The sequence below is a fragment of the Struthio camelus genome, chromosome 4 (assembly GCF_040807025.1).
Source record: "Struthio camelus isolate bStrCam1 chromosome 4, bStrCam1.hap1, whole genome shotgun sequence".
In the NCBI taxonomy this organism is placed as follows: Eukaryota; Metazoa; Chordata; class Aves; order Struthioniformes; family Struthionidae; genus Struthio; species Struthio camelus.
The window spans coordinates 9,413,097-9,438,908 of NC_090945.1; the positions used below are offsets into that span (position 1 = coordinate 9,413,097).

The 25,812-nt window shown below is 52.6% G+C and overlaps 2 protein-coding genes across 3 annotated transcripts in view; both read left to right on the forward strand.

The window, feature by feature from the left end:
- Window positions 1-1,236: 1,236 nt before the first annotated feature.
- FGF5 (fibroblast growth factor 5) lies at window positions 1,237-6,503 on the forward strand. Its single transcript, XM_068941331.1, has 3 exons — window positions 1,237-1,510; window positions 2,169-2,272; window positions 4,912-6,503. The coding sequence occupies exons 1-3, from the start codon at window positions 1,252-1,254 to the stop codon at window positions 5,257-5,259; spliced, it is 711 nt and encodes a 236-aa protein (XP_068797432.1). The 5' UTR covers window positions 1,237-1,251; the 3' UTR covers window positions 5,260-6,503.
- Window positions 6,504-14,608: 8,105 nt separating this feature from the next.
- CFAP299 (cilia and flagella associated protein 299) overlaps window positions 14,609-25,812 on the forward strand; it is a 249,754-nt gene continuing 238,550 nt past the window's right edge. The window contains exons 1-2 of one of the 2 annotated variants that reach the window (XM_068941332.1): window positions 14,609-14,716; window positions 16,963-17,087. In XM_068941332.1, the coding sequence (XP_068797433.1) occupies window positions 14,633-14,716; window positions 16,963-17,087 (209 nt within the window). In that variant the 5' untranslated portion in view covers window positions 14,609-14,632. The remainder of the gene's footprint in view (window positions 14,717-16,962; window positions 17,088-25,812) is intronic. The other variant, XM_068941333.1, reaches the window with a different exon arrangement.

The following is a 25,812-nucleotide window of genomic DNA, read 5'->3' on the forward strand; positions in this document are numbered from 1 at the left end:
CGCTCCTTCCCCGGCTGCCGCGCCGGCCGCCAGCACGCGCGGCCTCGTAACGGGAAGGGCCCCGGGCGTTAAAGCCTTCGAGCGCGACCAGGCAAGGCGAGCGGGCGTACGCGGCGGCGCGAGGGCCTGCCGCTCGGCACCACGGCGCCGCTTCGCTGCCTTCCTTTCCGCCTCGACGCCGTGCGAGAGGCCGGGCTGGTGGGTCCCCCACCGGGGGCTGGGGGGGGGGGGTCGGCGGTTTTCGGCAGGCCGTTGCACTCCCCGTCGGGAGGAGGGCGGCGGGCAGCCCTCGGGCCTCCTGCCGCAGGGCCGGGCGGCTCGTTTCGGGCCGTCGGCGAGCGGCGTTTCCCATAATAGGCAAGCGCGGAGCTGGCGGCCGACGAGCCCGGGAAGCGCTCGGCTGCCGGCGGGCTTCCCCCGAGGAAAGGGCTGCTAATCCCCACCGGGGGCCTCGTAAACATTTCGGCTCGCTCGGCCTCCCGGCGCCGGGAGGTGGGGGGGGGGGGGAACCCTTCTTCGGTGGCCGGAGCCTTTGGGGGAAAGGCTCAAAAGGGAGGTTTCTCCCCGAAGGAGCCGGCCAGGCTGGGGCTGGCGGCGGGTGCCGCCGGGGCCACGCGGGCGGGCTGGGAGCAGCAAGGCCCGGCCGAGCGCGGGCACGCGGACGCGGCGCCCCTCTCCGCAGACAGGCACAAGGGCGGCTGTGCATGTAGCCATGCATATGCATGGCGGGTGTGTATACATATAGATATATATATATGGTGTGTGTGTGTGCGTGCGTGCGCTCTCATAAATCCTCTGCAGCTGCAGCAGTGGCGTCGGGAGCCCTCGCAGGCGCACCGCTCAACGGGCAGCTGGGGCCGCGACCCCCCCCCCCCCCCCCGAAACCGGCCGGCTGCCCCCAGGCAGTAGGTGCGCAGCCGGGGACCCCGAAGGCCGTGGGCCCGCTGTGCCGGCAGGCTTCGCCGGGACCCCGCTGCGCCCCGGGGGTGCAGTGGCGACGCCCCACGTTTGGAGTGGCTGGTGGGGGGGTGCTGGGGGGGGCTGCCGGGCTGGGGGCGGCAGTGCTCTGTGCTGTGCGGGTGCCCTCCCCCCCCAACCCCCCCCCCCGGGTTATAAATATCGCAGTGGCGGTGCAGGGAGGGGCGTGTGCCCCCCCCCGCCCGCCCCCCCGCCGCGTTTTTCCCTCCCCATCCCCCGGGTGTAACGCCGGCGGCGGAGCAGGATGCGGCGCGGCGCCCTGCCGCTGGCAGCATGAGCCTGTCCTTCCTCGGCTTCCTCCTCCTCCTCCTCCTCTTCCTCGTCGCCCGAGCTAAGCGGGAGCAGGTGCCCGGCGGGGTGCCGGCGGGCTGCGCCGCCCCTTCGCCTTCCTCCTCCTCCTCCTCCTCCTCCTTGGCGGCAGCGGCGGCGGGGCGCCGGCGCGGCCGCCTCTACTGCCGGGCCGGCATCGGCTTCCACCTCCAGCTGCACCCCGACGGCCGCGTCGACGGCGCCCACCGCGCCGGCCCGCTCAGTGAGTGCCGGGGGGGGGGGACAGCCGGGGGGACACCTCCCCGGGGTGCGTGTGTGTGTGTCCCCCCCCAAAACGCCGTGGGGATGCTGAAGGCGGGACGTTGGCGTCGGCTCCCTCGTGGGCTGAGGCCGGAGGGGGCGGCCGGTTTGGGAGAAGGGGAGCCGGGCGGCTGCCCCCCCCCACCCCCGCACCCCGGGGTGGGGGGGAGAAGAGCTGAGGCGGGACGGTCGGAGGGGCCGGGCAGGGAGCGGGAAGGCCCCGCGGTGCGAAACGGGTCGAGGCGACGACGGCCGGGGCGGCTCGCCCGCCGCCAGCGCGCGACGCCTCCGTCCCGGGGAGGAGGCCGAGGGCCTCCCGCGCTTTTCGCTTTTATTTCCCCCCCCCCCAAGTTGGCTTCTTTCGCCTTGCCGCCAGCAGGGCCCGAGGGGCTGCGGCCGAGGTGCCCCCCCGCCCGGAGAGGGGTGGCCGCTGGGCCGGCGAGGGACGCGTGGAGCGAGGCAGCCGCCAGGCTGGGCTTCCTGCAGGGGCGCGCGAGTTTGGCGGCGTTCGTATCGTTCCCCCTTCTTGGTTTTTTTTTTTTGTTTTTTTTTCCCCCCCCCTTGGTTTAGTCCCGCTGTGGAGAGAAGTGCGCTTTACTGTGGGATTTTTGTCGTCCTAGGTGTTTTGGAAATATTTGCTGTGTCTCAGGGGACTGTAGGAATACGAGGAGTTTTCAGCAACAAATTTTTAGCGATGTCAAAAAGAGGAAAACTCCACGCAAGTGTAAGTAAAAACCCCGGCTCGCAGCCTGTCTCGTTGCCGGCGGGCGTTGCGACGGCGCCCCGCGGCCGCGGCAGCTCGGGCGCCGCGCGAGGGACCCCCCCCCCCAACCCCGGGCGCCGCAACCGGGTGCGAACCCCCCCCCCTTGCCCCCCCCGCCGCCGCCCCCGAGCACGCCTTGGCAGCGAGCTACCTGCACCCTCGCTCCTTCGCCCGGCCGGCCCGAGGGGAAGTGAGGACGCGGCCGCCGGAGGTGGGCTGTCTTTCCCGGGGGGGGTCCTACCGGCCCGCACCCGTTGGACTTGGAGCAAACCCGCCAGGCGCGTGCCCCCGGGCGGGAGCAGGGGCGGGCGAAGGGTTTGCTAGCCGAGAGGTTGGTGGGGCCCCGGGGCGCAGCTTCGGCAGCGGCTCGGCGATACCCCGGTAGCTGTCCCAGCAAGGCGCGTTGTTGCTTCCCGGGGAGCCGGCCGGGGGCTGACGGCCTGCAGGCTTCGCGCGCGTGGGGTTAGGGGACGAGCTTCGGCGCAGGGGGCGGCCGGCGCTTTCGGGCGCCTCGCCTCCAGTCGGCGGGGTTGCGGGTTAGCCCGCTGCCCTTTCCTGGCCGGGCAGGGTGGAGTTGTTTGCACGGGCCTGACGAGTGCTCAAGCGGCACGAAGCGAGGGCTGCGCCTGCCGCTCGCTGGCGCCCTGAGTCGCCCCGGGGAGCCCGGCGGCCGGGTCGCTGGCGACGGCCGGGTCTGCGTGTCCCGCTGAGCGGCTGCGGCGAAAGGGCCCAGGGAAGCCGCCTTTCGCCACCGAAACGTTACCGGGGTTTAGCGGAAAAGCTTGGGGACAGGCGCAGCTGTCGGGCCCCCGTCGCTCCGGGAAATAGAAATACGTTTCAGTAAGTCGGCACGCGACGAGTATAACAGCAAGCGGGGGGGGGGAACAAACACAAAAGTGCCGCAGGTCGAGGACATCGTCCCCGAAACTGCAGGACTCGCCTCCTCTGGGTGAAAAGTGGGGTTTAAAAGTGACACGAAGCCAAAAGGATGCTCTGCCTGGTTACAAAGCGCTGCTTAGGCTTTGTTTATTTATTTATTACTTATTTTGGCCTTGGCACGGCCTGGGATTTCTAAGCTAAAAAGCCCGGCGTCCCTTTCAGCGCAACCGTCCGAATGCTTGCCTTGGCAACGGGGCTTTGATGCGCCAGCCGTCCCTCTGGCGGATAACATGACACCAGTTCGCCTTTTCCTTATCAGATTAAGCAAACGGGCAGCTATGTCAGCGCAGCTGCCGAAGGAGGCAACGCGGTACCGCAGCGCCGCAGAGAGCTGGCCTGTGACCGCTCTATTTTTGTACTTCTCTGGGGTTGGTTTGGTTTTTTTTTTTTTTTTTTTTGGGCCAGGGTTTTGCGTTGCGTTTTCTACCGGAGCTCTGACCACGGCGCGACTCCTGCCTCCCGAAGCCCGCTTACCTGGCAGGCCCCAACCCTGCTCCCCCGTCCGTCTGCACCAGAAACGGGTTATTTTTATTTTCGTCAGGCCAAGCGAGAGTCAAACTGAGACTTCCCAAGCTGGCCAGGCTGCGTCACCTCGGCCCGGCCGGGAGGTGGTGATGGGTGCCACCTCGACGGCGTCCGTGTGGCCGGCGCCCATGTCCAGGCCAGTCTCTAGGAAGTGGCCTTGTTTCTGCCAAGGCAGACAGGAGCCCTCGCAACATACTTATTTCCCGGGAGGGTGGGCAGCCGAAGGCGTTCGGCGTCGCTGAGCGTCTCGGCGAGGCTGGGTCCTTCGCCGGCCGGCGTCTGCGGCGCCCGCGCTTGGTATCTCAGAGGGACGTGGCGCTGTCGTCGCGTCGCGCCGGCGTCCTTCCCTGCTCTTGGTTTGGGGGCTGTGAAGGTTGTGCGAGCAGAGCTGGCGTTTGGCAGAGCAAAACACGGTCTGGGCAGCGCGCAGGGACCAGCGGGGTGTGTGCGTGCGTGCCTGTGCCTGGATCCGGGGTGGTCGGCGGCCCTCGGCCTCGGGCTGGCTCGAGAGGTTGAGCCTGCTTCAGGCAGGCCTTATCCCCCGCCGTTATGTCAGGCGGAGACTTTCCCCGCCGTGATGCGGGCCCAGGAGCAAATACAGCTGCCCCGGTTATCCGAGGAAACCCTCTCTGGCTGAAAGTAATTTCTTACGGTTATCAAGGGAGAAGAGGCCCCGAGTTCCTCTAAGGGAGGGGAGGGGAACAAAATATCCGATACGATCGACCCGGCGGCCGGTGAAGCAATGCAAATCTGCATGCAGATTGCCTTTCCGGATTATTAAGCGGCGATTCAGCGCGAGAGCAGGACACGCGTGGGTAGGAAGTTAGAGAGAGCGAAGGGCAGGACCGAACGCTGCTGCCCGGCACGTCAAGAGCCTTTTCCCGTGCCCTTTGGGTGGGAAAGACGGCAGGAGAAGTCACGTGTGAACGAAGGCTGCAGAGCCTGAGGCCGGCGAGGGAGGGGCTCTCGCGGCCCCTATTTCCAAGAAAGCCCCCCCAAAAAAGGGCGCCGAGGTCGGGCGTTTGAGCATATCTAGGCTGGCAGCTTTTGCAAAAAAACGTGGCCTGGGAGGGAGTTTCTGGGCGGCGAAATCCCCGCTCGTCGGTAAGCTTCTCTGTCTGGGTTTGCTTCCCTAGGCCGAGTTCACCGAGGACTGCAAGTTCAGGGAGCGCTTTCAGGAGAACAGCTACAACACGTACGCCTCAGCGGCCCACCGCAGCGAGCGGTCGGGCAGGGAGTGGTACGTGGCCCTCAACAAGCGGGGCAAGGCCAAGCGGGGCTGCAGCCCCCGCGTGAAGCCCCAGCACGTCTCGACCCATTTCCTCCCGCGTTTCTGGCGCGCCGAGCAGCCCGAGCTCGCCTTCACCGTCACCGTCCCCGAGAGGAAGAAACCGCCGGCCCTCGCTCGGGCCAAACCCCGGGCAGCCGGGCCGGGCAAAAATCCCGTGCCCGTCAAATACCGGCTCAAGTTTCGCTTCGGCTAGGCGCCGCGGAGGGGCTGCGCTGACGGTCGGGAGCGGGAGCCGGAGCCCCGCGCTGAGCAGGCCCCTGCTGCCCTTCGGGAGGACGTGGGAAGGCTTTCGGTTTTGCCTTAAAGTAGCTCTCTCGGGCTTGGGTTTGGGTTTTTTGCTCGCCAAAGCGTTGCGCCCGCACGGCGCCTTTGGAAGGGCAGGCGGGGACTGCTTGGCTTCTGCTTTCCAAAGAACAGACTTGTGGCGGTAGAGAAAATATTTTATCGACTTTGCGTTGAGTCTGTCACTGAGAGAAACAGAAAGGCGCCTCTAGGGCGAACTGACTTTCTTAACCTTGTGTTAGCCGATGACGCTTGTGACAATCGGTTTCATGCCAGAAACGCGTTCGGCGCCCACGTGTTACCTGCGTGTTCCCCCGCACCTCCAACCCCGGCCCTTGCGTCTCCTCTCGGCTGCGCTTCTTACTTCTGACCGTACCTCAAACGCTGTATGCTCAGGTCTGCCCGTTTAGAAAAAAAAAATCTGCTTTCCCTTCTCTTAGGAAGCAGCTTCTCACTTCCACCTCAAAGCAACGAAACCAAGCCCGACACTCTCAGCTCATCGGTGACAGCGGGCGCCCGCGGGGCTCTGATCCTCCTTGGCAATACCTTTTCACCTTTTCTTTTTTTTCCTCCTCCCCCCGGAGGTGTCAAGTTGGAGGAGGAGGAGGGGGGAATTTTTCCTTGACGAGCAACCCTGACCCTCGTCTTGTCTCTCCTCCTCTTCCTTGAACAGCTGGAAGAGTTAAGTCTTATTCCGCCCAGCAACCCATCTCCCCGGGAAGTCGAGGTTCAAAATACCTCCGCCGTGACCCCGTGGCATCCCTGCTATTATCGGGCCGCAGGGAGGGAGCCGCTCCGGGCGGCGGGAGGCGAGGCGCTGTATCAAGTAACCGGCGGCAGGGCCGCGGCGCCGTAGCCGACGAGGCCCCGCTCGCTGCGCCAGGGAAACCGAAACGTCTCCCGAGGCGCCTGCCCCGAGGGTGCCGCCGGCTCGGGACCGAAGGGCCGGTGGGACGGTGCCGCCGGCGACCCCGACCTCGGCTCCGGAGGGAGCGACGCTCGTCTGCGCTGGCGGCGCGTTAGTGCCTGTGCTTTGTTTGTTTGTTTTCTCTGATTGCCTCCGCAATCATAATACGCTTCTTAACCGAGAGAGGGGGGGAAAAAAAGAAGTTTTAGGGTGAACGTGGCACGACGGCAATAAACGACGTTACAGCTACTTGAATCTTGGAAGTGATTTCTTCCCCGCTGCGGTGGCCTCGTGGCTTTTGCTGCAGAGCAACTTCCCTGCGGCGTTGCTGTCCGTGACGTTTTAGGCGCATAAAGTTTTGGTCGGCGTTGAGCTGTGTTAGGTACGTGGAGAAAGCAGCGGAGTCGAGACTCACCGGTTAAGCCTTGACAGACGTCGGCTTGCAATAGTGTCCGTGCTCGAACCGGCTGCGCTAGCGCTGCGGCGGCGGATCGGCAACCGCGCCGCAGCTTGGAGACCTGGTTGTGTAATCTCTTGCCGGCCGCCTGCTGTCCTAGGTTTTTTGGGTTCCCCCCCCCCCCCCCCACCTCCGGACGTGAAAAACGAACGTGGCTAAATTAGTGGCTACGGGTGGTTTTTTTTCCTTGGAAGAGGCTTGGGCGGACGTGGTGTCGTGGACGGGACGGAGCGGAGCAAAACCAGCGCACGTGGTTTCCCTTTGCATTACGTGCTCCGCACACTCTGCGCCGAGGCAAACCTGCGCCGGTCGCTCATCCCGCCCAGTTGTTCGGCCTCGGTTCACAGCGGCGAAGCTGCGGCAGAGCAAGGGCGCGGGACGCACGCCAGCGCCCAGCAATTCCCGCCGTGAAAAAGCCCGGTTCGAAACCTAAAAGAAATTGAAACCAGGCTCCTTCTCGGCCCCGTTTCGCAGCCGGGCACAATGAGGTGCTTTTTCTTCCCTCCCTCCAGGGGACAATTAAAGCCCTGTTTCCCTAGAGGTGTTTCTACCTGCCGGCAGGTTTCCTTCCCGGGCGCTCCAGTCCCGCAGAGCGGACGGCGTTATTTTTACTCGGCGACGACTGGCTGTCGTCGTTGCTGTGGTCCCGCTAATCTCGAGGTCGGGGGAGACCGCAGGTGGGGTTTTCTGACAGTTGTCGGCGGTGTTTAAATAAAACCCTTCGGGGCGGACGAGGAATCTGCTCGGGGAGCGGGCAGGAGCCCGTATGGGCTCACGGGGGATTTCGCTTTTTTTCCGGCCCGTCTCCCGACGGACGAGCCCTTGCTTGGGCCCTTCGCCAGCCCGGAGGGCTTTCGGACAAGCGCCTCTGGGATCACCCTGAAAACGCGCTGCAAAGCCAGGCGAGGAGCAGCTGAAAGGCACTGAGGCGACGGGCAGCTGAGCCCCGGCGAGCATCTGGGCTGGGGGCAGGAGCGCGGCGCTACCGCCCCGGTCGGGCGCAGAGGTTTTACCGCTTGAGACTGTTAACGCGAGGAGCCTGCCTGAAGCTCCCGGGCTGAACCCGCTGCCTTCCTCCCCGCCGCGCCTGGGGTCAGGGCGCTCAGCAGAGCTGTTTGGGTGCCCTTTGAGCCCCTGCAGCACGGAGCGGTGGAGAGGGGACAGGCTTTGCCTGAGGGAAGGAGGCTTTATTTGCCAGTTTGGTTAAGCCGCTCTCGCTGTCGATCAGCAGGAGGGGCGGCGAGGGTCTTCTGCCTGGTCCCGCGCGGGCGAGAGGGGAGCAGCGTGCCCCTGGGGGCCGGGCACGGCTCTGAGGGCCTGCTGTCATTTCCAGGCCGAGCAGCCGCGCTGTGAAGGCTGGTGATGAAACGCGGGCGTTGTGCTTTGGGTTCCCAGCTTGCCGGACCCTCCAGTGGGGCTGGAAGTGTCAGCACCAACGAGCCAACAGCCAGCAAGCAATAAAATAGCGCGGAAAAAATAAAAGAGGACGGAGGAGAGGAGAGGGAGCTGCCGAGGGGACAGCAAAGGAGTCGAGCAGGACTGAGGAAGTGAGGAACAGGACGGCCTCCCGTCTGGCCAAAGGTGGGGGACAGCAGGGAGTTAGGGGGGTTACAGGCAGGGGAAGCCAAAGGGTGGCCGAGGGTCTGGCGCAGCACCCGTGGCAGTGGGAACTGCAACGGAGGAGCGCCGTCGCTGAGGTTTGCGGTGGCTGAACGCGGCCTGGTTTTCCAAGTGTGCTTCAGGAAGAAAGCGGAGCAGTAGGGCTGCCGCCAGGCCGTCTCCATCACTTTGTTGTCAGGCACAGGCTCGCAGCCGGGATAGAAGAAGCCCGCCAGGCTCAGGCGGCCGGACACCGCTCCGGCTGGGGTTTGAAGGCTGTGGAGGACTGTGAAAGGCTGGAAAGGAGTCAGCGTGGGGCTGGTGCTGCTCCTCTGAGGAGAGGACCTGGGAACCCCCATATCTCCCTCCAGAGCTGATGGTGGGAAAGATGACTTCTCCGCTCTGCAGTGTCGGATGGCCTCATGGTCTGTGTCCCGGCCTCTGCTGGAGTTACAGGGACTATGTGCCAACCATACTGCTCCTTTGGCCTCTTGGATGAGGAAAGAGCACCTATATGTCCGTGTAGGTATGAATCTGAATGTCTTCACTTGCCCAGGTGCCCGGAAAGCTCCAGTACCAGGAGATGCATCCACCACGGCCAAGGGAAAGACCTGTCCCCCTCAGCACGAGGAGCGCTGCACCCGTACCACCACCCCGCAGCAAGGGAAAGAGACAGCCCTAACAGCAGGTATGTTGTGTTCATTATCTGATTGTTTCCGTCAAACACAGGCCTTGGTGGTCCTTGTTTTCAAGCTGTTGTCAGCATTTGGGCTGCTTCAGAGGAGATGATGACTTGCCTTGGTGCTGCAGTGGCACACATCTCGGGTGTGGGGCAGCTGCATTTCCGCGGAGAGCCTCGCAGCACTGTCTCTAGCCTTTCCTAAAACCATTAGCTCCCAAACCTTTGCCATGGAGCATCTGTTTTTAATGTGCTGTTTGTTGCCTCAACCCATCCTTCATCTCGTCTCTCCTGGGACCGAAGTAGTCCTTTTCCTTTCCTTCCCTTGCCAGGTAACAGCAAGCTGATCCACCCCACGCAACGGACAAGTCTTAGCCCTTACAGCAGGTCACCGGGCACTGGCCGAAGGTCCATTTGCTATTTGTTAGTTTATTCTTGCAGTAATTATTAAAATACAACCGTTGTACGACAGTGGAGAGCTAAATTATATGGCAAACAGCCTCGTGGTAACAACATCGGAGGAAAGACTAGTTCAAATCACTGTAAATCAAGTGGACTTAAATCTCTCATGTTCCCTTCTGGCCGTATTTCACCACTGAAATAAAGTAGGTTTGCTTAATGCGAGAAGACTGACAGTGTGAAGAAACCGGGTAAGCGTCTTTCATTGAATTAAGAGCAATCACATAATTCTGATTTAGAGGGGATCACCACAATCAAGGAACCAATGAGGAAAGCAAAAGTGTTTTGGTGGCTTGACAGTTTAAGGGTTGGAGAAAATGCGAGGAAACCTGTTCAAAATCCTGAAATGGGAATGAACTTAAGACGAGACACGAGCACTTGCTTAACTCCTTCATGGGGAGCTCACGGCCGTAGACGATCTGAGAGACTTCTAAGCAGTCGGGTTGACTTTCTTTTTTTTTAGTGCATTGCATTTCTTATATTTCAAAGTGTATTCAGTGTCACTTTTTACTTTTATTTACAGCTGTTAATTCCATTTAAACCTTTTGGGCTTTTTTTATTTTTGCCAGAAGAATTGAGGTCGCGTTGCGTTTGCCAGGTGCTTTCTGAACAGGTTGAGAAACTCAAAAAAGGCTAAGGAAGCGTACCTACTCTTGTGCACGCCTGCTTCAGGGGAAAGGGGGAGTCTCTACGGGATTTCAGCAAAGAAGGATTTTTCAGAGAAAGTACGAAATACTGCAGTGTTTCTCTTCCTATTTCATGCTTATTTGCAGAACTTAAGCTTCCATAACGTTTGGAGTATTACTTCCACAAAATCAACTTTAGAAATTGTATGCTCGGTATTTTGACTTAAGGGAGGAAAAATTGCTATGACAGTCCAGGAAAAGAAGAAAGGTACAAACTCCTGCTTCCTGGTCCAAAGACGTAAATTATTGTGTCAGCCTCTCATATTTCATTTGAATGGATTGATAATTTTGCCTTTAAAATCAACAGGACTAATTGCTGGAATCTTAAACAGATATTTATACTCCTCTGTTAGCTCTTCCTATTGCTGCTAAATCTTGTGCATGGGGTGAAAACCTGCTGAGCACATATTTGATTAATACTGTGTGAATATTAAATGGGGGGGGTGCTACATCTGTTAATAAGTCTGGGGGCCTATTATTATTTTAATTAAGGTATCAGTCTGCAGTCAAAAGCCAGTCGCAGCTCTCTTGAAGTAGGCGATTACATGTACGGAGGGAGGAGCAGCCGTGCCCTAAAAAGGGCCGCTACTTAAGTGAATGTAACAGAGAACAGAAGATGGAAAAAGCCATTATTTTGGGTTTAAAGATGGAACAATCAGCTGCAGGAGTAAAAGGATTCGTAAAACTTTTGGCCAGGAACTAAATGAAAAGGCTCTGGCCGCCAAGCCACAGTGTGGACCCTAGCTGCGCCTTGAGGGTTGTTTTCCGCAAATAAAGGAGGACCCTTGAGGCTCATTTTCTGCCCCTGGTGCAGGAGTGGGTCAGGCTCCCCGGCGGTGGGGTGGCCCCTGTGGCCACGTAGGGCTACGTGCTCTTGGTCCTCTGCAAGCCGCAGATGCCCTCCCACCCGCTCGGAGCTCGGCAGGAGACACGCCGGACGCTCCTGGAGCGGCCGATAAAACTGGTTGCCGGAGGCCGTGCAGAGGTGTGAGCGCCTGGCCGGGACTTCAGGGAGGGCTGCGGGGAGCTCCCAGTGGGGGAAAACGCTCCTTGGAGGAAGGGGGCTTTGCTATGCCCCTTTTCGGGGTGCCTGCTTGGCAAAGTGCTGGTTGAGTTTGGGAACTGGGTGTCCTGGGCGAGGGTCAGGGCTGCAGGCTGGGGGGTGCCCCTCCTGCCCTGCCCCGCCGTGGGGTTTTGCATCATCTTTCAGGGTTACGGCTGCCTCTACGCAGCCACCTGTGAGACAGGAGCCGTGGTTTATTTTGCCAGGCGAGTGAAGCAGAATGAACGCTTTTTTTTTCAGTAAGGTGTAATCGGGACCGACTGCTGGATTTCCTTCAGCGACCGACCAGGAGCCTGTGATTCAATTTTAAGCAACAATCAGCTTCACAGTCGGTCTGATACAAGCATCGCAGTGGGCAACATCTCAACAGCCCTGTGAAATGGAAGCCAGACTTCCTGAACGGGTGTCTCTTCCCCCCTCCGCTACCCCCCGCCCCCAAACAGATGTATGAAGTTAACTGTTTGCAGGACATGCTGGTGGGCACCAGGCTTTACACCACCTGCTTGACTCTGAGCTGCTTGTCTGCAGCTCATCATATCTAACGCTTTCTTTCCCCTTTCCAATTTGCTTTTTGAATCATTTCTCACCTCAGTCTCTGTATACGCAAAAAGTCTCGGGCAGTGCTTAGGCAAGTATTACACGGGGAGAGACGCGATGTCTCTGAAGTTCAACTAAAATCACAAAGTTGGGAAACGTTGGCACAAATTATATCTTTAATTCTCCCAGAATTAGTTTACTCCCTTTTTGCACTATAAAGCTGGTATTTTACCCCAACCGGCTTACTTGCTCGTTAATAGCTGTAAGTGTGTAGAGTTGGTGTTAGCCACAGGGTGCACTGTCGTCATGTTACCTCCCCTAACAGAATAATTGCAAATTGAATTTATTCTCCAGTGGGGGAAACACTGGTTTAAACACCTCATATTTAAAGAGTTTGGACAGTGGCCTGGGGCTATTTGCTTTTCTTCACCATCTCTGAGTTGATATTGTGGATGTAGTGAAATGACATGAAACAAAACTAGTTAACAAAGCTGGAAAAGAAATGAAGGGAATTCATAAATGCCTTTCCAAACAACTATGGACTTCAAAGTAGGCACAAATATGTGTGGAATTAAGAGTGGGATCCCACACTTGCGCCGTAGTTCACACCAAAAACTGCAAGCCACGTTCGAGCGGGTCCTCCGGGAGCTGTCGGGTGCCACGCAGGCCGTCGGTGGGAGGCGCCGCGGGGAGCCAACTGGTGCCTTTCCGGCAGTTTTCTTCTCCCCGTTGTCATCACCAGAGCTGAGGCGGTAGCAAGAAAAAATGCTGGGTAGACATCTGTGAAGAACGAGATGAGGTGGTCGGAGGAGGGAGGAAGGAAGGAAGGAAGAGAAGTTTGAATCTACGTGTTGGGCAGCTTTGAAGGGCTGGGGAATCCCAAGAGACGTGTTGTTTCTCCTGGTTGGCGCTATACTTGAGGAAAGCCCAAATGCGATGCTGTGTGTCTACCATGTTTCCTATTTTTGCAGCACTTTGAATCCTTTGTTTTCTTGCAAAATGGAGAAGGCTTGGGGTTTGGGTTCAGCTGCTGATCTCATGTTTTTAAAATTGTGAACTGAATCCCCCCCCACTCCCTCCTCTTTATCTGATGATGGAAAAGGGCTCTTGGCAAGGATGACGCTCACTGGGGATGGGGAGCTTGTAACCGGCCTTTTGCCAGCTTGACAGCAGCTTTCGCAATCTGCCCTCAGCCTCCTTTTTGGTGTGGAAAAGTTTTCAGTAATCTCTGCTTGCAGGGAAAAAAAAAAAAACCCTCGGGTAAGAGGTCTTCGCAGTTTCCAGACTGCGAGGTCTTCTCATGTCCTTCTTTAAATGAAAGGACACAATCTGGCTGACAACTATATCTGTTCCTAAAAGGATCTATTGGTGACATGCCTAATGCGAATCCTCCCCCAGCCCCAGGACTGCTGAGGTTAAATTAGCCTACCGGTTCCCCTGTGACGATGCCTGATTGCCTTTTCTTTTCCCCCACCTCTACCATGCACCCTGGCAGCAGCACATCATCTTCTCCATCTAAATAAATATTTTCTTAGATAACACAGCGTTCTTCCCCCTTCCATTACTCATAGTTCAGTCCCAGCATTTCACAGACCAGATCCCTGCCTGATACCCGTTGACAGATCTCCATTAAAGCAGGTTCGGGAGCTGTTTGCGCTCATCTACAGACAGGAGTTGCTATCGTCTACCTTCAAAAAAGGGGCTGCACGGTCTGCTTCTGGGAGAGGAACCTGGGTGGGTGAAGACAAGGGGAACAGCCGAAATGTTTGCACTTGGAGCAGCGGCCTGAAATGAGCTGACTGCACGTCTTAATTTTGTGTGTTTGCTCACGAGGTCAAGTGCGCGCCGGTCCCGTGCAAGCCTGAAGCGGAGGCTGCAAGCGCTGCTATTGACGGGGAGGAAGAGGAGGAGGATAAAGAAATCCACGGGTTTGCCAATTTGCTGTTGCGTTTGCCACGGCTAGCGGAAGGCTGCGGCGGCGCGGTTCCCCCCTGCTTTTCCCTGGGGAAGAGGTAACCGTTTTGACGACGAATGCTGCGGTGCTCTAGGAGACGGTGGAGGGCTCTCAGCCCCGGTACTTCGGGGGACGGTTAATCTGCCCTCACACTGAAACATGAACGGCGGTTGTACTAATACAGAAGGGCCAGTTCTGTTACAAATAATAGACACCTCGGGGCGGGGGGGGGGGGGATAGATGGGGAAAAGGATCTTTTAGCCATTATCTGCGCGGTGCATTGTGGCTTCTGCGCAAACTTCATCCTCGCCTTTGTCCGTTGTCCTTTCCTCACGCAGCGTTTCCACGCCGGCCCTGGTTAAAAACGCCAGGTGGAGGCGTTTCTTCTGGTAGCAAACCTTCACACCTGCTCATCGGTGATATTCCCCCCCCCACCCCCTTGCAGCTAACACCCAGCCTCTTGGTCCCTGCCTCCGTGTGTAACTTTGCCCGTAGACATGGGAGCCAGGCTGCCGACACGCCTCACTATTTCTGATTTTTTTTTTAAATTTTTTCACTGCTATTTGATGACCAGCGCTCAATAAAATAAAAGCAACCAAACAAAAAAAAAGAAAAGGAAAAAAGCACGTCAAAAGAGGGGTTTCTCAGAGGAGCAGGGGCGAAAGCACCGGGCCGGGGCCCGCCGGCCACCAACCGTCGCTAAAACACCTCAGGAGAAGCCGCTAACGGCCGCGCAGGGCGGCGCAGGGCGGGGCGGAGGGGGGAGTGGGCGCGCGCCCTTGCCCTTCCCGCCTCCTGCCGCGCCGCGCGCGCTGATTGGTCGGCGCGGGGGGCGCGTGCCGCTAGAACCGTTGGAAGGGCCACGCGCCCTCCCTCTCCCCCCACCCCCCTCCGCCCGCTCGCGGCCGTTGCTAAGGACGCGCGCGCGCGGGCAGGCGGCAGGATGGCGGCGGCGGCGGAGCGTTTCGGCACCTACGAGGAGTATCTGGATTCGCAGGTGACGGCGCAGGACCTGTATTACCTGGAGGTCAGCGTGGGGGAAACACCCTGCCGGCTCCCCAGCTTCCCCCGGTGAGGGCAGCCGGGGTGGGGCCGCGCTGCTCCCTCCCCGCCCGCCCGCCCAAACCAGCCTCGCTGTGTCTGTGGTGAGGAGGTGCCGTCCCCCGGGGAGTCCTCCATACGCCTCAGGCCCTCTGCTGGGGAGGGGGAGTGCCACCTGCTTCCCAGGTGTGTTGTTATCAGAGATGCTCTAAATCACGGCAAGTGGGAGGATAAAGTACTCCAGCCCACGTTTAGCGTACAGTGCAATAACTAGCTCTTTAGGGGAGTTAGATGAATTCTGCCTTGTGATGCTTCCAGTACCCAGTAACTGAAACGATCTCATTACTAAAACCCACATCCTTAGGGAATAAGCAGCACTACCGTAAACTAGTGTCTCTCAGTGCAACCTGTCTCCACTGGAGGAAGGTAGCACAGCTTTTGTGTATGGATAAACCCTGGAAAGGGTTTTGAAGTTTGTCAGAAACACCTGTAAAGGAACACCCAGTGGTGTTTCTGGCTCAAGTTCAGCTCGACTGACAAGGCAGGGCTAGCCAAAACAGTGGGCTGTTCACAAGGGAACTTGAAGTATATAGGCCTGGACTAGAAAGCCTTTCATGTGAGCAGGAGTTTGTTGTGCACCGTTTACTGTTAATGTTCAGCCAGAGAAAAACAGTATGGCAACAAACACCCTGTTTGTCTAGCAGTATAAAAGGAGACGAAGACAAGGGGGCTGGCTTTGATATGCAAGAGCAACATCAAGCCAACGCTGGCCTGGCTGTTAGGCTAAGCCAGGAAGAAGATCTTGCATGTTTCCAGTGTATAGGAAGGACAATTTTTGTGGTGAGTTGCTCCAAGGGAGAGCACGGTTCAAGAATCTGCATCCCGGTGATATTGGAAGGGCGTTAACTGCTGAGATTTTGATCTCTAAAAATGCAATGAACGTGCATTGTTTGCCAGCGCCCAGTTGAAAACACTTTGGGGAAAGTCACAAAAGATTCCTTAGAAGGAAGGTAGTGTTAAAAATGGTTGCCATTGCTTCCAGGTTTGCATTCAGAAGGCAGCTAGCAATCCTCATTTGGCCTCAGAAATCCGGAGAGAGTCTGGCAGCTTGCTGACACCCTCTGAAGAGTTGGCCAGAGCACTTGAATGGGGTTGAAGTCACATGTGGTATTTCCTGTGGCACTTTGCCAGGCAGGGCTTATCAGGTGCCCCTACTTCAAAAGGAAATACCTCATCCCCAGCTCTGCTGCCCCCCTCCTCAGTGCTGAGCTCATCAGTGCTACTTTTGTGTGTGAGTGATATTTTAAATGTCCAGCGGGAAACCATGTTAGATTCTCAAGCTGGTTGTTTAAAGAGCGGCAACCCTGTGTGATTACAAATGGTAGAGGAGTGCAAGTCCTTTCCTGAGGCCTAGATGCGATGCAGGTGGAGGAAAAACAGGAAAGAATCCACCGGGCTTCAGCTGCTAGTTTTTCTTCAGTGCTGCCTGGGGTCTGTCATGGGCATAAACTTCCTAGGCACCCAAAAAAGCCTCTAATGAGACTATGCAAAGCTTGTTAATCATGCAGTATAGATGTGGTCATTAGGTGTTGTAGTTCTTTTTCGCTTGAGCTTGGGGCGTTGTGCAGACCCTGGCTCTCATGCTGCAACGTACAGCCTGCATGTTGCATATTCCGCCTGAGCCCTGCTTGATTAACAGCTCCTGTTACCTTCACTTGCCAGTGAAGGCTTTCACCTTTTGTTTAGCCAAGAAGGGACCCAGCATTAAAGTTCTCTCTGCCTGCCAAAGAAGGCCATGAACTGGAGTAACTGTGTCAGCTGCTATTTCTGACACAGCCGGTAATTTATCTGCAGAGCGGTGTGTCTCAGGGGCCAAGGGCAGAGGCACTCCTTGGTCTGGCAGCGGGCTACGTGGCCCGCCAGTAGGAGCGGAGGTGTGTTTCTGGAGGGCCGCGGCCGCCTGCCTCTGCCAAGCGAGGGCACAGGCACCTCGGTGCCCCGGGGCGGGCGGTCGCGGCCCCGCAAGTGCAGCTGCCCAGCGCCCTGCGTGCAGCGCCGAGCCGGGCCGGGGGCCCCGCCGCGCCGCGCCCGCCGCTGGGTGGCGGCATCTGCTCGCGGTTGCGGCGGCGCTCGGCTCCGGCGCGGGCGGCGGGGGGCAGCGCGGGCCGGGGGCGCCGGCGTCGGGGTCCGGCACTGACGGAGGCCCCCTTGCCTGGCCTTGCTTTTCCGCAGAGCGAGGAGGTGGCGCGGCAGCTGGTGGAGCTGGGTTTCCGCGGCTCCGGGGACGTGCTGCGGCGGGAGGACTTCGAAGCCCAGGCGGAGGAGGCCGCGGGGCTGCCGGTACCCGCCTCCCACAAGTAAGTGCCTGCCGCGGCTGCAGACGTTCCTCATTAGGTACCCGTGTTGGGACTTACTAGAAAGGGCCTCATCGTGAGTATGACTCCCACGCAGTTGTGACGGAATGCCCTCCTTCTGTCCAAGTATGCCCCACCTACCCATGTCCAAAAGTTGAGTCCTGACTGCAGAGGCTTCTAGAGGTTCTGTGGGGAGGGCTGCTGGATTTCTTTTCCTTCTTGTCATTCTTACCCTTGGTTCACATCCATGTCAAGGACATGCAAGAAAAATGTGGTAGACGCTTTCCCTGTTATCTCTTTGCCTTCAAGTCATTTTATTTCATTTTATTTCATTTTATTTCATTTTTTGCAATCTACATGCTGCTTAAGTGGTAGTTGTATTTGAAGCACCTAAGTGTTGCTACTTAACAACAGAATAACACCGTTTATTAGGTGGATCATCCTTTCAAAGTTGTAGCCATTAAATTGTTACTTTCTAACAGTCTCCACTTCTGGGTTTGATGTTTATAAGAGGGAGCAGGGTGATGGAAAAGGGGTGGCCTTTGAGAAGAGAAAAAGCCTTTATTGCTCAGCTGTTAGGCTTCAAGGATGGAGTTGACTGAGTCACCTACTCCAGAGTTCCTTTTCTATATTCAAGGTATGCTAGTCTTGGTTCCTTGCTAGGGTTTCCTTGAAGTCAGTGAGAGAGATTACTGTAGGAATAAGCTTTTAACAGAGCTACCTGAGGCTAATCACGCTAAGGTTTATGAGAACTGTCCCTTAGGAAGAATCGTAACAGGGTTAAACTGGGGGAGGGTCTCTTTGGATGTTGCTACAAGTTGTCTGCTCTTCTGTGTGAAAAATTTTACGTCCGTTTCCAAAAGCCTTTGAGAGGAGAGTTGATTTAATCTCCAAAAGTCTCTGACAAAGAAAGTTCAAGCAGTGTATGTGTTAGCCTTTCCCCTCCACCCTTTTTGCAGTCTCATACCTGTTACACTGTGCACAGCTACAGCATGTGCTTTCCCAGAAAACTCCAATCCCATGGGAGTTGGATGCTTTTGTGATAAAGTGCTTCATTCTATCTCGGCCTGGTTCCCCCCTCCTTTCTTTTTTCCTCCCCTTTCTCCACTGTTTAACCAACCTGAAAATCTTAACACATCTAGCTGTGTACTTGGTTACTCTTTTTGTTTACTTAAGAAGAATAAATGAACAAATCCCTTAAATAACAACTTTTTTTGGTATCTTGCTATAAGAAATTAAATAAGATTTATAATACTAACACTTTCTATTTCATCAACGTGAGGGAGTGAATAGTGGAGCTATCATTTTTTCCTGTGGTACTTCCCCCTTTCTTGGTATAATAAAATTATTGTTTAATAATTTAGCAGCATATATCAACCTCCTTTCCTAATGTTTGTGGGCTAAGAACGTATATGCTATTAATGTGCAGTCTCATAACCAACTCCTAATGCAGGCATAAAGTTGTATTTTGTTTTGTTTGAAGAATAATGAACTGTTAATCTTATTCCATGGACAATTTCATTTTGCAAGCTCAAAGATTTGGTTATTTGAATAAAGACAAAAGGTAATTCTTATCTTTTCTTCTATGACATGTGCTAAACTTGTGGTATGCCGTCACCAGTACCAAGACTTATTCTACAACCAAAAGACACTGATGTCATTAGCACTGTCAACATCAGGAGAATAAGAATGGAGCTTCAGTGGCTGACTTATGTCTTCTAATGTTCTTGCAAACCATTCTGCTAAACCACGGATCCTTATACTTAGAGAAATTCCATTAGTAAACATGAGTGAAAATCAGCTAAAACCTTGCTCTCAGTTCAATTGCTTCTCTTGCATATCTCTTTGAGTACCTGGTGCTACTGTCATGTTTAGTTATGTTACTATTTGTTCAGTTTCCCATTAGTTTATAGCTGGAGATATCAGGACTGGGTTAATGGGCCAATTTTAAGCAAATGTGGTTGATAAGATTATCGAAACATCTATGTCAGGAGTTACTGCTGTCATGGGCTACTGAATTGTCTACTTGCAGAGGTGTATCTCTATAGTTTCCTCTGAGCACAAAAAAAGACTTCCTTGTGTTGGACTTGGCTGCGCAGGTCTTAAACTGTCACTGTCTATTCTTACTGCCCAGGTGATTTTTGTATGCGATAGCAAGCTCCTTGGGTAATGATGTCTTCTGGGTTTCTGCATTGGTACTCCTCTACCTCCTGCCATGATGCTGCCCTCCAATACAAAGGGATTGAAAGGGCTATCTCCCAATCTATAACCATTCCCTTCATTGAAGTAAAATAATGCCTCTTAACTCAAAGTCTAGAGGATAAGCTCTGTATGTTCCTACAGAGAGGGTCTGCTTGGATCAGTACCCGCAGAAACAAGAGTTAGCTGGTAAATGACTCTTTATTTTCTGTTTGTGAAACAAACTTCTTTTAATGGTTTTTGGAAACATCTGTAAGTGCTGATATTCATAACAATGGGGTTCCTGCAACCAGAATACTCCCTCTCTGTGTTACTGATTTAAACTGAGTCATTGGGAATACTGTACACTGTTGGTACTGCACAACAGACAGCTTCAAGCTCCATTTGTTGAAAGGAGCTAAAACAAACCAGTACTCTCTGCTGCATTTCAGCTCTGCAGTGGAGTCACTGGGTACTGTGCATAGCTGCCTGTTTGCTATTGGCTTCCGTAATTCCAGTCTTATGTGAAGGGTTACTTTGTCAGTGGTCAGAAACATTTATCTTGTATAGGTTGTCTTAGTTCACAGCCATTTACTGTCACACCTTTTACTCCTGCAGCTGTATTGCATAGCAATCAAACAAACCTATTATTTGTTGAAAATGCAATATGCATCTATGCAAAGGGTAGTAAGTGAAAGGTGTCCTTTTAGCTGAAACAAAATACCCCCAAGTATAGCTGAAGTGGAGTAGCAAGAAATTAGTAAGAAAGAATGAGATGGATCAGAAAAGTAGTAAAAGATGGTCATTCTTAGGATGCTTTTCTCTCTCTTTTTGATTTATTTGTGCTTAAGTTAAATAGCCTTATCAACTAAGGTATGTATGATGGTTGATAGGATTCCCTTTCCACATGGTAAGGAGAAGTTGAGTATATGTGGCAGAAAATGGATTTGGGTAGGCTGGAGGCAATGCATTTATTTCTTTTTTTAGACTGTTTGTGAAGCAGTTTTGAACTTTTTTGTTCTTAGCATCTCATTTAATGCCAAGTGAAAGTTGATGCAAAAAAAATTAGCTCTAAGATTAGTTCTACTTAAAATACTTTGCCCTTTTCCACAAAAAAGGACACTATTAGACAGTTGGGTTTGAGCTTTTCTTTTTTGTCCTTTTTTTTGGGGGGGGGGGGTAAGAACCAAGAAATGAGATAATAAACAGTGATCCACAGATTTTTGAGAGGCAGATAGAAGCACAAAACACCATCTGTTCTTTGCAACAAGGATGTATGCATGTTTTCGGAGATGTGAAGGAACTTGATCCATGAGGTTTGTTATTTGACATGGCCAAATGAGAAATAAAGGGTAATTTTGGTGTATTACACCACCTCTAAACGAATGTGAGTTTCTTGGTGGTTCTTACTGTTCTGCAAAATGACAGAGTTGGGAAATCTCACATTCTTCAAAAGCTTCCTTTAACTTCTACTGCATTGTTGTTAAAAAGGAGGCATGTTTTCAGCTGAGAATGCAAAGGAAAACTCAGTTGACATCAGTGCATGTCTGTTAGTGAAGGAAGGATGATACAACTCAAACATCGTTTTCTGAATTGCAGAGAAGATTTTGCCTTACGATGCTTTAAGCTCCTCATCTGATTGAATAAATTGAGGGAACAGCAGGTAGTAATTGCTTTTGTGTTTCAGAGGCCAAATCTGGGCTCCATGGACTTGCTGACATCTATAGCCATTTTTTACTGTGGGATTAATACCTCTACCAGGAAATACAGTACTGTCATGTGGATATGAAGTAACTCCTGAATGGCACATGAAATTTGCTTCCCACAGGATTTAGTACTGAGCAACCCACAAAGCAACTGCAAATCGCTTCCGTTTCAACTCCTGCTCTACTGATGTCCAACATTGGAAAGATGTGTTTGGTGATGAGATGGATTCTGCAGCTCTGAGTTCTGCTCCCTGTGCTCTGTGCGGAAGCTACCAAAGCCAGCAATCAAAAGAGCAGGGGCTGAAATTAGGAGAGCGATGAATTTTTTTGAATCTTACCTTGCTTTGGTTTAGGTGCCTTACCTGATGTAACCAGGAGGGGCCTCCCTCTCCTTAAGATTCAGAGCCCTTGAGCACTCCTCACTTGACTGCTTAGCTGTATGAGGGAACTCTTAACAAAGGGGGGGGGGGAGGAAGCCCCTGGAACTGTCCTTGTTAAGATTTTCCTCTGGAGGAAGGACGGATACTTCTATTTAGAGTGTCAGCGCTGTAACACTAAGGCAGGGTGTTAGAGGTGCCACTTAGCTACCTCTCTGCAGGGGTATTTACAGCACTGTGCTGGGAAAAGCAGGAATAACGGCCAGCTGCGAGCTGCTCTGGAATGAAGTGGTGGATCTTTGTCCTCTGCTGAAATGGGTCCATTTTATGAGTGGTAAAAAGATCATTTTTGGCCCAGGAGTATGAGGATGACTCAGTCCATCCATCAGGATGCTTGCCTGGTAGTGGAGAGGTGTCCTGGATTCCACTCTGTCCCAAGGCTGCTTTTCTGTGGCTTAAGAAAGAATCCATTGCTGGCCTTTGGAGCAGGGACTGGAATCTGAAAGTGTTCCTCCCATGCAGCTGCACTGCAGGACAGCTTCAGAAGATGGGGGCTGAACAGCAAATGGCTAAGTTGGGCTTTGCTTATGGTGGTGAAAAACCCAGATTGAAGTTTCTTCAGCCAGAGGAGGGAAGGAAACCCCGGCCTCAGCGATCCTGGGAGAATGTGTTAAGCTATTGGATGACAGGTGTTACCATCTCCTCTTCTATCTTTTGCTCTGTCCTGGGCATAACCTGGTTGGGGAGGTAGCCTTACAGAATGCCACTTTATCAGAGGAAGCAGGAAACTAAGCAGACAGAAGGATTGATTTGATCTACACAGAATCTAGGCTCGAGACAGATGCAGGGCAGCTCACTTGAAAATGTTTCATGAGTGTCATACTAAGCACAGTTAGCTTTCGCTTTTGTCTGTGTTAGGCACCTGATGTCTTTGTGCTGTCTTTCTCTATTCCTTCATCCGGGGTGTGGACTCAGAAATACTTCACCTGGAGATATTTTTATGCATACAAGTGTTCCTCTTAAAAAAGCAAATCAATTAAAATCTGTTCCTTTCATAAACTGTATGGAAAACAAGTGTTTTCGTACATGGGTCAAATGCAGGTCATTGGCTGTCCTTTCTCTCTTTAAAGTGTTCATAAGCAGGCCACAAAAATGTGGGGGAGGGAACATTGTTTTGTTTTTGGTATTACTTTGGATTTCAGTATTGTGAATGATCCCACTGAAATAAAATAGAAAGAATTAAACTTGAGGACCCTGCACCTAATAGTAGTTTAACTCTTTTCTTGTATTTTAGTGACTGGAGATACAGGAAATGCCAACCCTCAAAGCAATTATATGTGTATAATGTTAAATGAACATCTCTAGAACAAAATCATTGGTCAAGGGTGTTCATCTGTGTGTGCGTATAGTGTAAAGGCTTTTCTTGTACGCAAAGTTTAAAAAAAAAAAAAAGTAATCTGCCTAGAGCAGGCCTTCATTCAGTATCCAGCATTTGAATTCAGAGCTTGAGGCTTTCCTCAAACCTTCTGTCTGGCTCTTGCCCTAGAGTGCCTCTGTACTCGGTGCAAACCTTATGGACTTCGCTGTGGCTGCGGAGAAGACCTTTAAAAGTTAAATGATAACTTCGGCAGACACCCCTTTCAGAGTGCTTCCTTTGTATGAATCAAGTTCTTGCTGAGTACTGCATGGGTACTCCTTCAGGGGGAGGAAGGAAAAAAGGATGAATCTGCTTATTCTTAAAGGAGTGTGGGAAGTGACCTTCTCTTAGTACACTTAAGGGTTTTAGAGGAAAGCCGCATGATTTTAGTCCCTGCTTTTCCCATTTTGGCTTATAAGTTTGGATTTAGGCATGGACAACACCTTCACTGGGAAGGCAAGGAGAAAGGTACAGTTTGTACTAGCAAATACTTCAAACTGCTCCAGTGAAAGGTGATCTTCTCCACTGCATCCATGTTGCTGGGTGGGCCAGTGCTTTACAACACAGATCAGCTCAAGAGATATCTATTCTAAACACTTGTGGCTTTTTTAGGTGGCATAAAAGATGTGCAATGAGCTTACTCCTTTCCTAGGCTGAAAGGCACAGAAGGCAGCTGGTTGCACAGTTGCCACTGAATTAACCATCTAACTTCCTTAGAAGATTCGAAGAACCTAGTCCATGCAAATGTGGTAGAGTCACTCCTGTTCTTGTCCTGTGCCAAATCTCCTCCAGAGCTATTACTAAACTCCGATAGAATTTTTTTCTCATGTTAGAGAAAAGATATGGTTAATTACATTTCGTATCATCGTGCCTCTGCACTTCAAGCTCTTACCTGGACTAGAGGCTGAAGAGCTTTAGTCATGTGGCGCATGTTCTGCATTTTGGCTCAACCAGAATAAGTAAGAATTGGAGGACGTGCAAGGGAATCAACAGCAGGAATATTTTAAAGCTTTTATTCAGCGTTTTTATTGGCCCATAATGTATAGATAACATTTAGATTGATATCAGTGTTGGAAGGCTTCTCCGAGCTGAATTTTTTGAAGCTTGCACATGTCTCAGTAGTTCAAGACTGTGTAAACAGAGCAAACTGGAACGGCCTTAAAAACATATCATAGTGGCCCTTGTGGCCCTGTAAAATAGCTTTTTGGACTTGTCTTTCTGCTGTCTCCGTGTTTCTCTCTTCTTTTTCCATGCCCTCCCTCAGAGTCTTTTAAACCAGTACCTTACTGGGAAGGGGAGGATAACCCATTTCTGACCCTAAACCTAATAGCACGACTAAGACCAGCTTTTCCTCCTCTTTAAATTTTTATCACTTTTCCTATTGTTAAAATAGTGGCATCTTTTTTTTTTTGAACAATTCACTATAAAGCGGTACATTCTCAGACTAATAAAAGAGGGATGCAAAATGCATCTCCCACTGATTTTTATATGGTTATTTACTGATTATATAGAGATCTGGTAGCTCTTTCTGCTTCTGTCATGATTTGAAACTCCTGAAATTCAGCTGTAGAAAGGAATGGGCTTTTTGCTTCCCCATTGCTTCATATCCACGAAGCAAGATTTTTGTAGAAAATACTAAAAGATAAATTAGTTGATTAAGTCTTAGAATTTTACTAGTTGGTAGCTTCCATGAGAGGTGCTGACAATCCTGGACTTGTTCCTTTGTGATGTTTAAAACTGTTCTACGTTCCCTGTTTTATACTGGCAGTTACATTTGTCTCTTGGTTAGTGTTTTTCCAAGCCCTTGAAAGCCCAGATACTCTTCAGGAAGGTAAAACCTCTTTCACCCAGCTTTCCACCAGACTTCAGTTTTATGCAAATAGCAACTAAGTCTATAAATGGTCACTTATTCTAATGACATTTTTTTCCCTTTCTTATCTGTCCTGATAAGCAAAGAAATAAATGCCAAAGCTTATATCGGTGGTTGTTGTTTTTGTTTAATTAACCCTAAGCTGAGTGGGACAGGTCAGGCATCAGAAAGCTTATCAGGGCTTCCACAGATACTAATAGACACTTAAATTAGGTCAAGTCATACTTTCTGGGCTTTTACCAAACTTATGATGGCTACATGCACAAAAAAAAAGTAATCTGAGACTGTAAAGATCAGTTCAGTGAGTAGTTTCTGCCTTTCATTGTGTGCCTAACAACTTAGGAGACTGGTGTGCCAAACAGTGTCTTCAGTGTACACCACTTGAATATATAAATAACTCAAGTTACTTGAAGGTGGATTTACAAGACATTTAGGTCAACACAAGCAAGACAGCAGTTTCTCTTAACAGACTTCTCCTGGTTGGGTAGCCTGAATTTGGAAAGCATGAAGTTAAATGTGTTAGGAGATGTAGACCTAAATGAAATTTCTTAAACCTGACAGGCAAGCAAAAACATCTACTCGGGTATGTTGGTCTGAAGATATAGCATGAAGGCTTGCCTAATAATATTGGATGCAGCAGTACCAAAAGTTTTGGGTTGCTAGATCCTTTGGTTCTTCAGAAATCATGCGTCCAAGCTGAAGGGAGGAGAGGAGCCCTGATGACTGCAGTGGCAGGGCTGAGCTTGTGTGTGCAGGCAAGGACAACATACTGTCTTTTTTAAATTCCCCGCTCCCTAACTAGGAGGACTGAGAGGACAAGAGTTTGCTGTGTTGCTGTCCAACACTGGGTAGAATTTTAAGATAATGCAGTAAGCTCTTTATTTTGTTTTTTGTTTTTTTAAATTATTATTATTAGTTCTAAGTAATGCTCTGGGGAGCCAGTTAATAGATCATATGACTTCTTATTGACATTTCCCAGAAATTAGGTATGTGTATGTATGTATCTCTCAGCAAATCAAAACATGGAGAGGAAAGAATAAGTAAAGATTTCCATCCTGGACCGTAATGGCGATGCAGGCTTCTGGAAGAGGCATGTTGTGGAACAGATACTTAACAAAAATTGACTCATGTACATCTGTATTTGGAGACCATTCAATTTGCAGTGCACAAAAGCTGTTCC

Excerpts from the sequence above, each read along its gene's own strand:
- FGF5 (XM_068941331.1), top strand. The coding sequence starts at position 1,252 with ATGAGCCTGTCCTTCCTCGGCTTCCTCCTCCTCCTCCTCCTCTTCCTC. Across the intron at positions 1,511-2,168 it reads CCACCGCGCCGGCCCGCTCA|GTGTTTTGGAAATATTTGCT; the intron begins GTGAGTGCCGGG and ends TTGTCGTCCTAG. Across the intron at positions 2,273-4,911 it reads GAGGAAAACTCCACGCAAGT|GCCGAGTTCACCGAGGACTG; the intron begins GTAAGTAAAAAC and ends TTGCTTCCCTAG.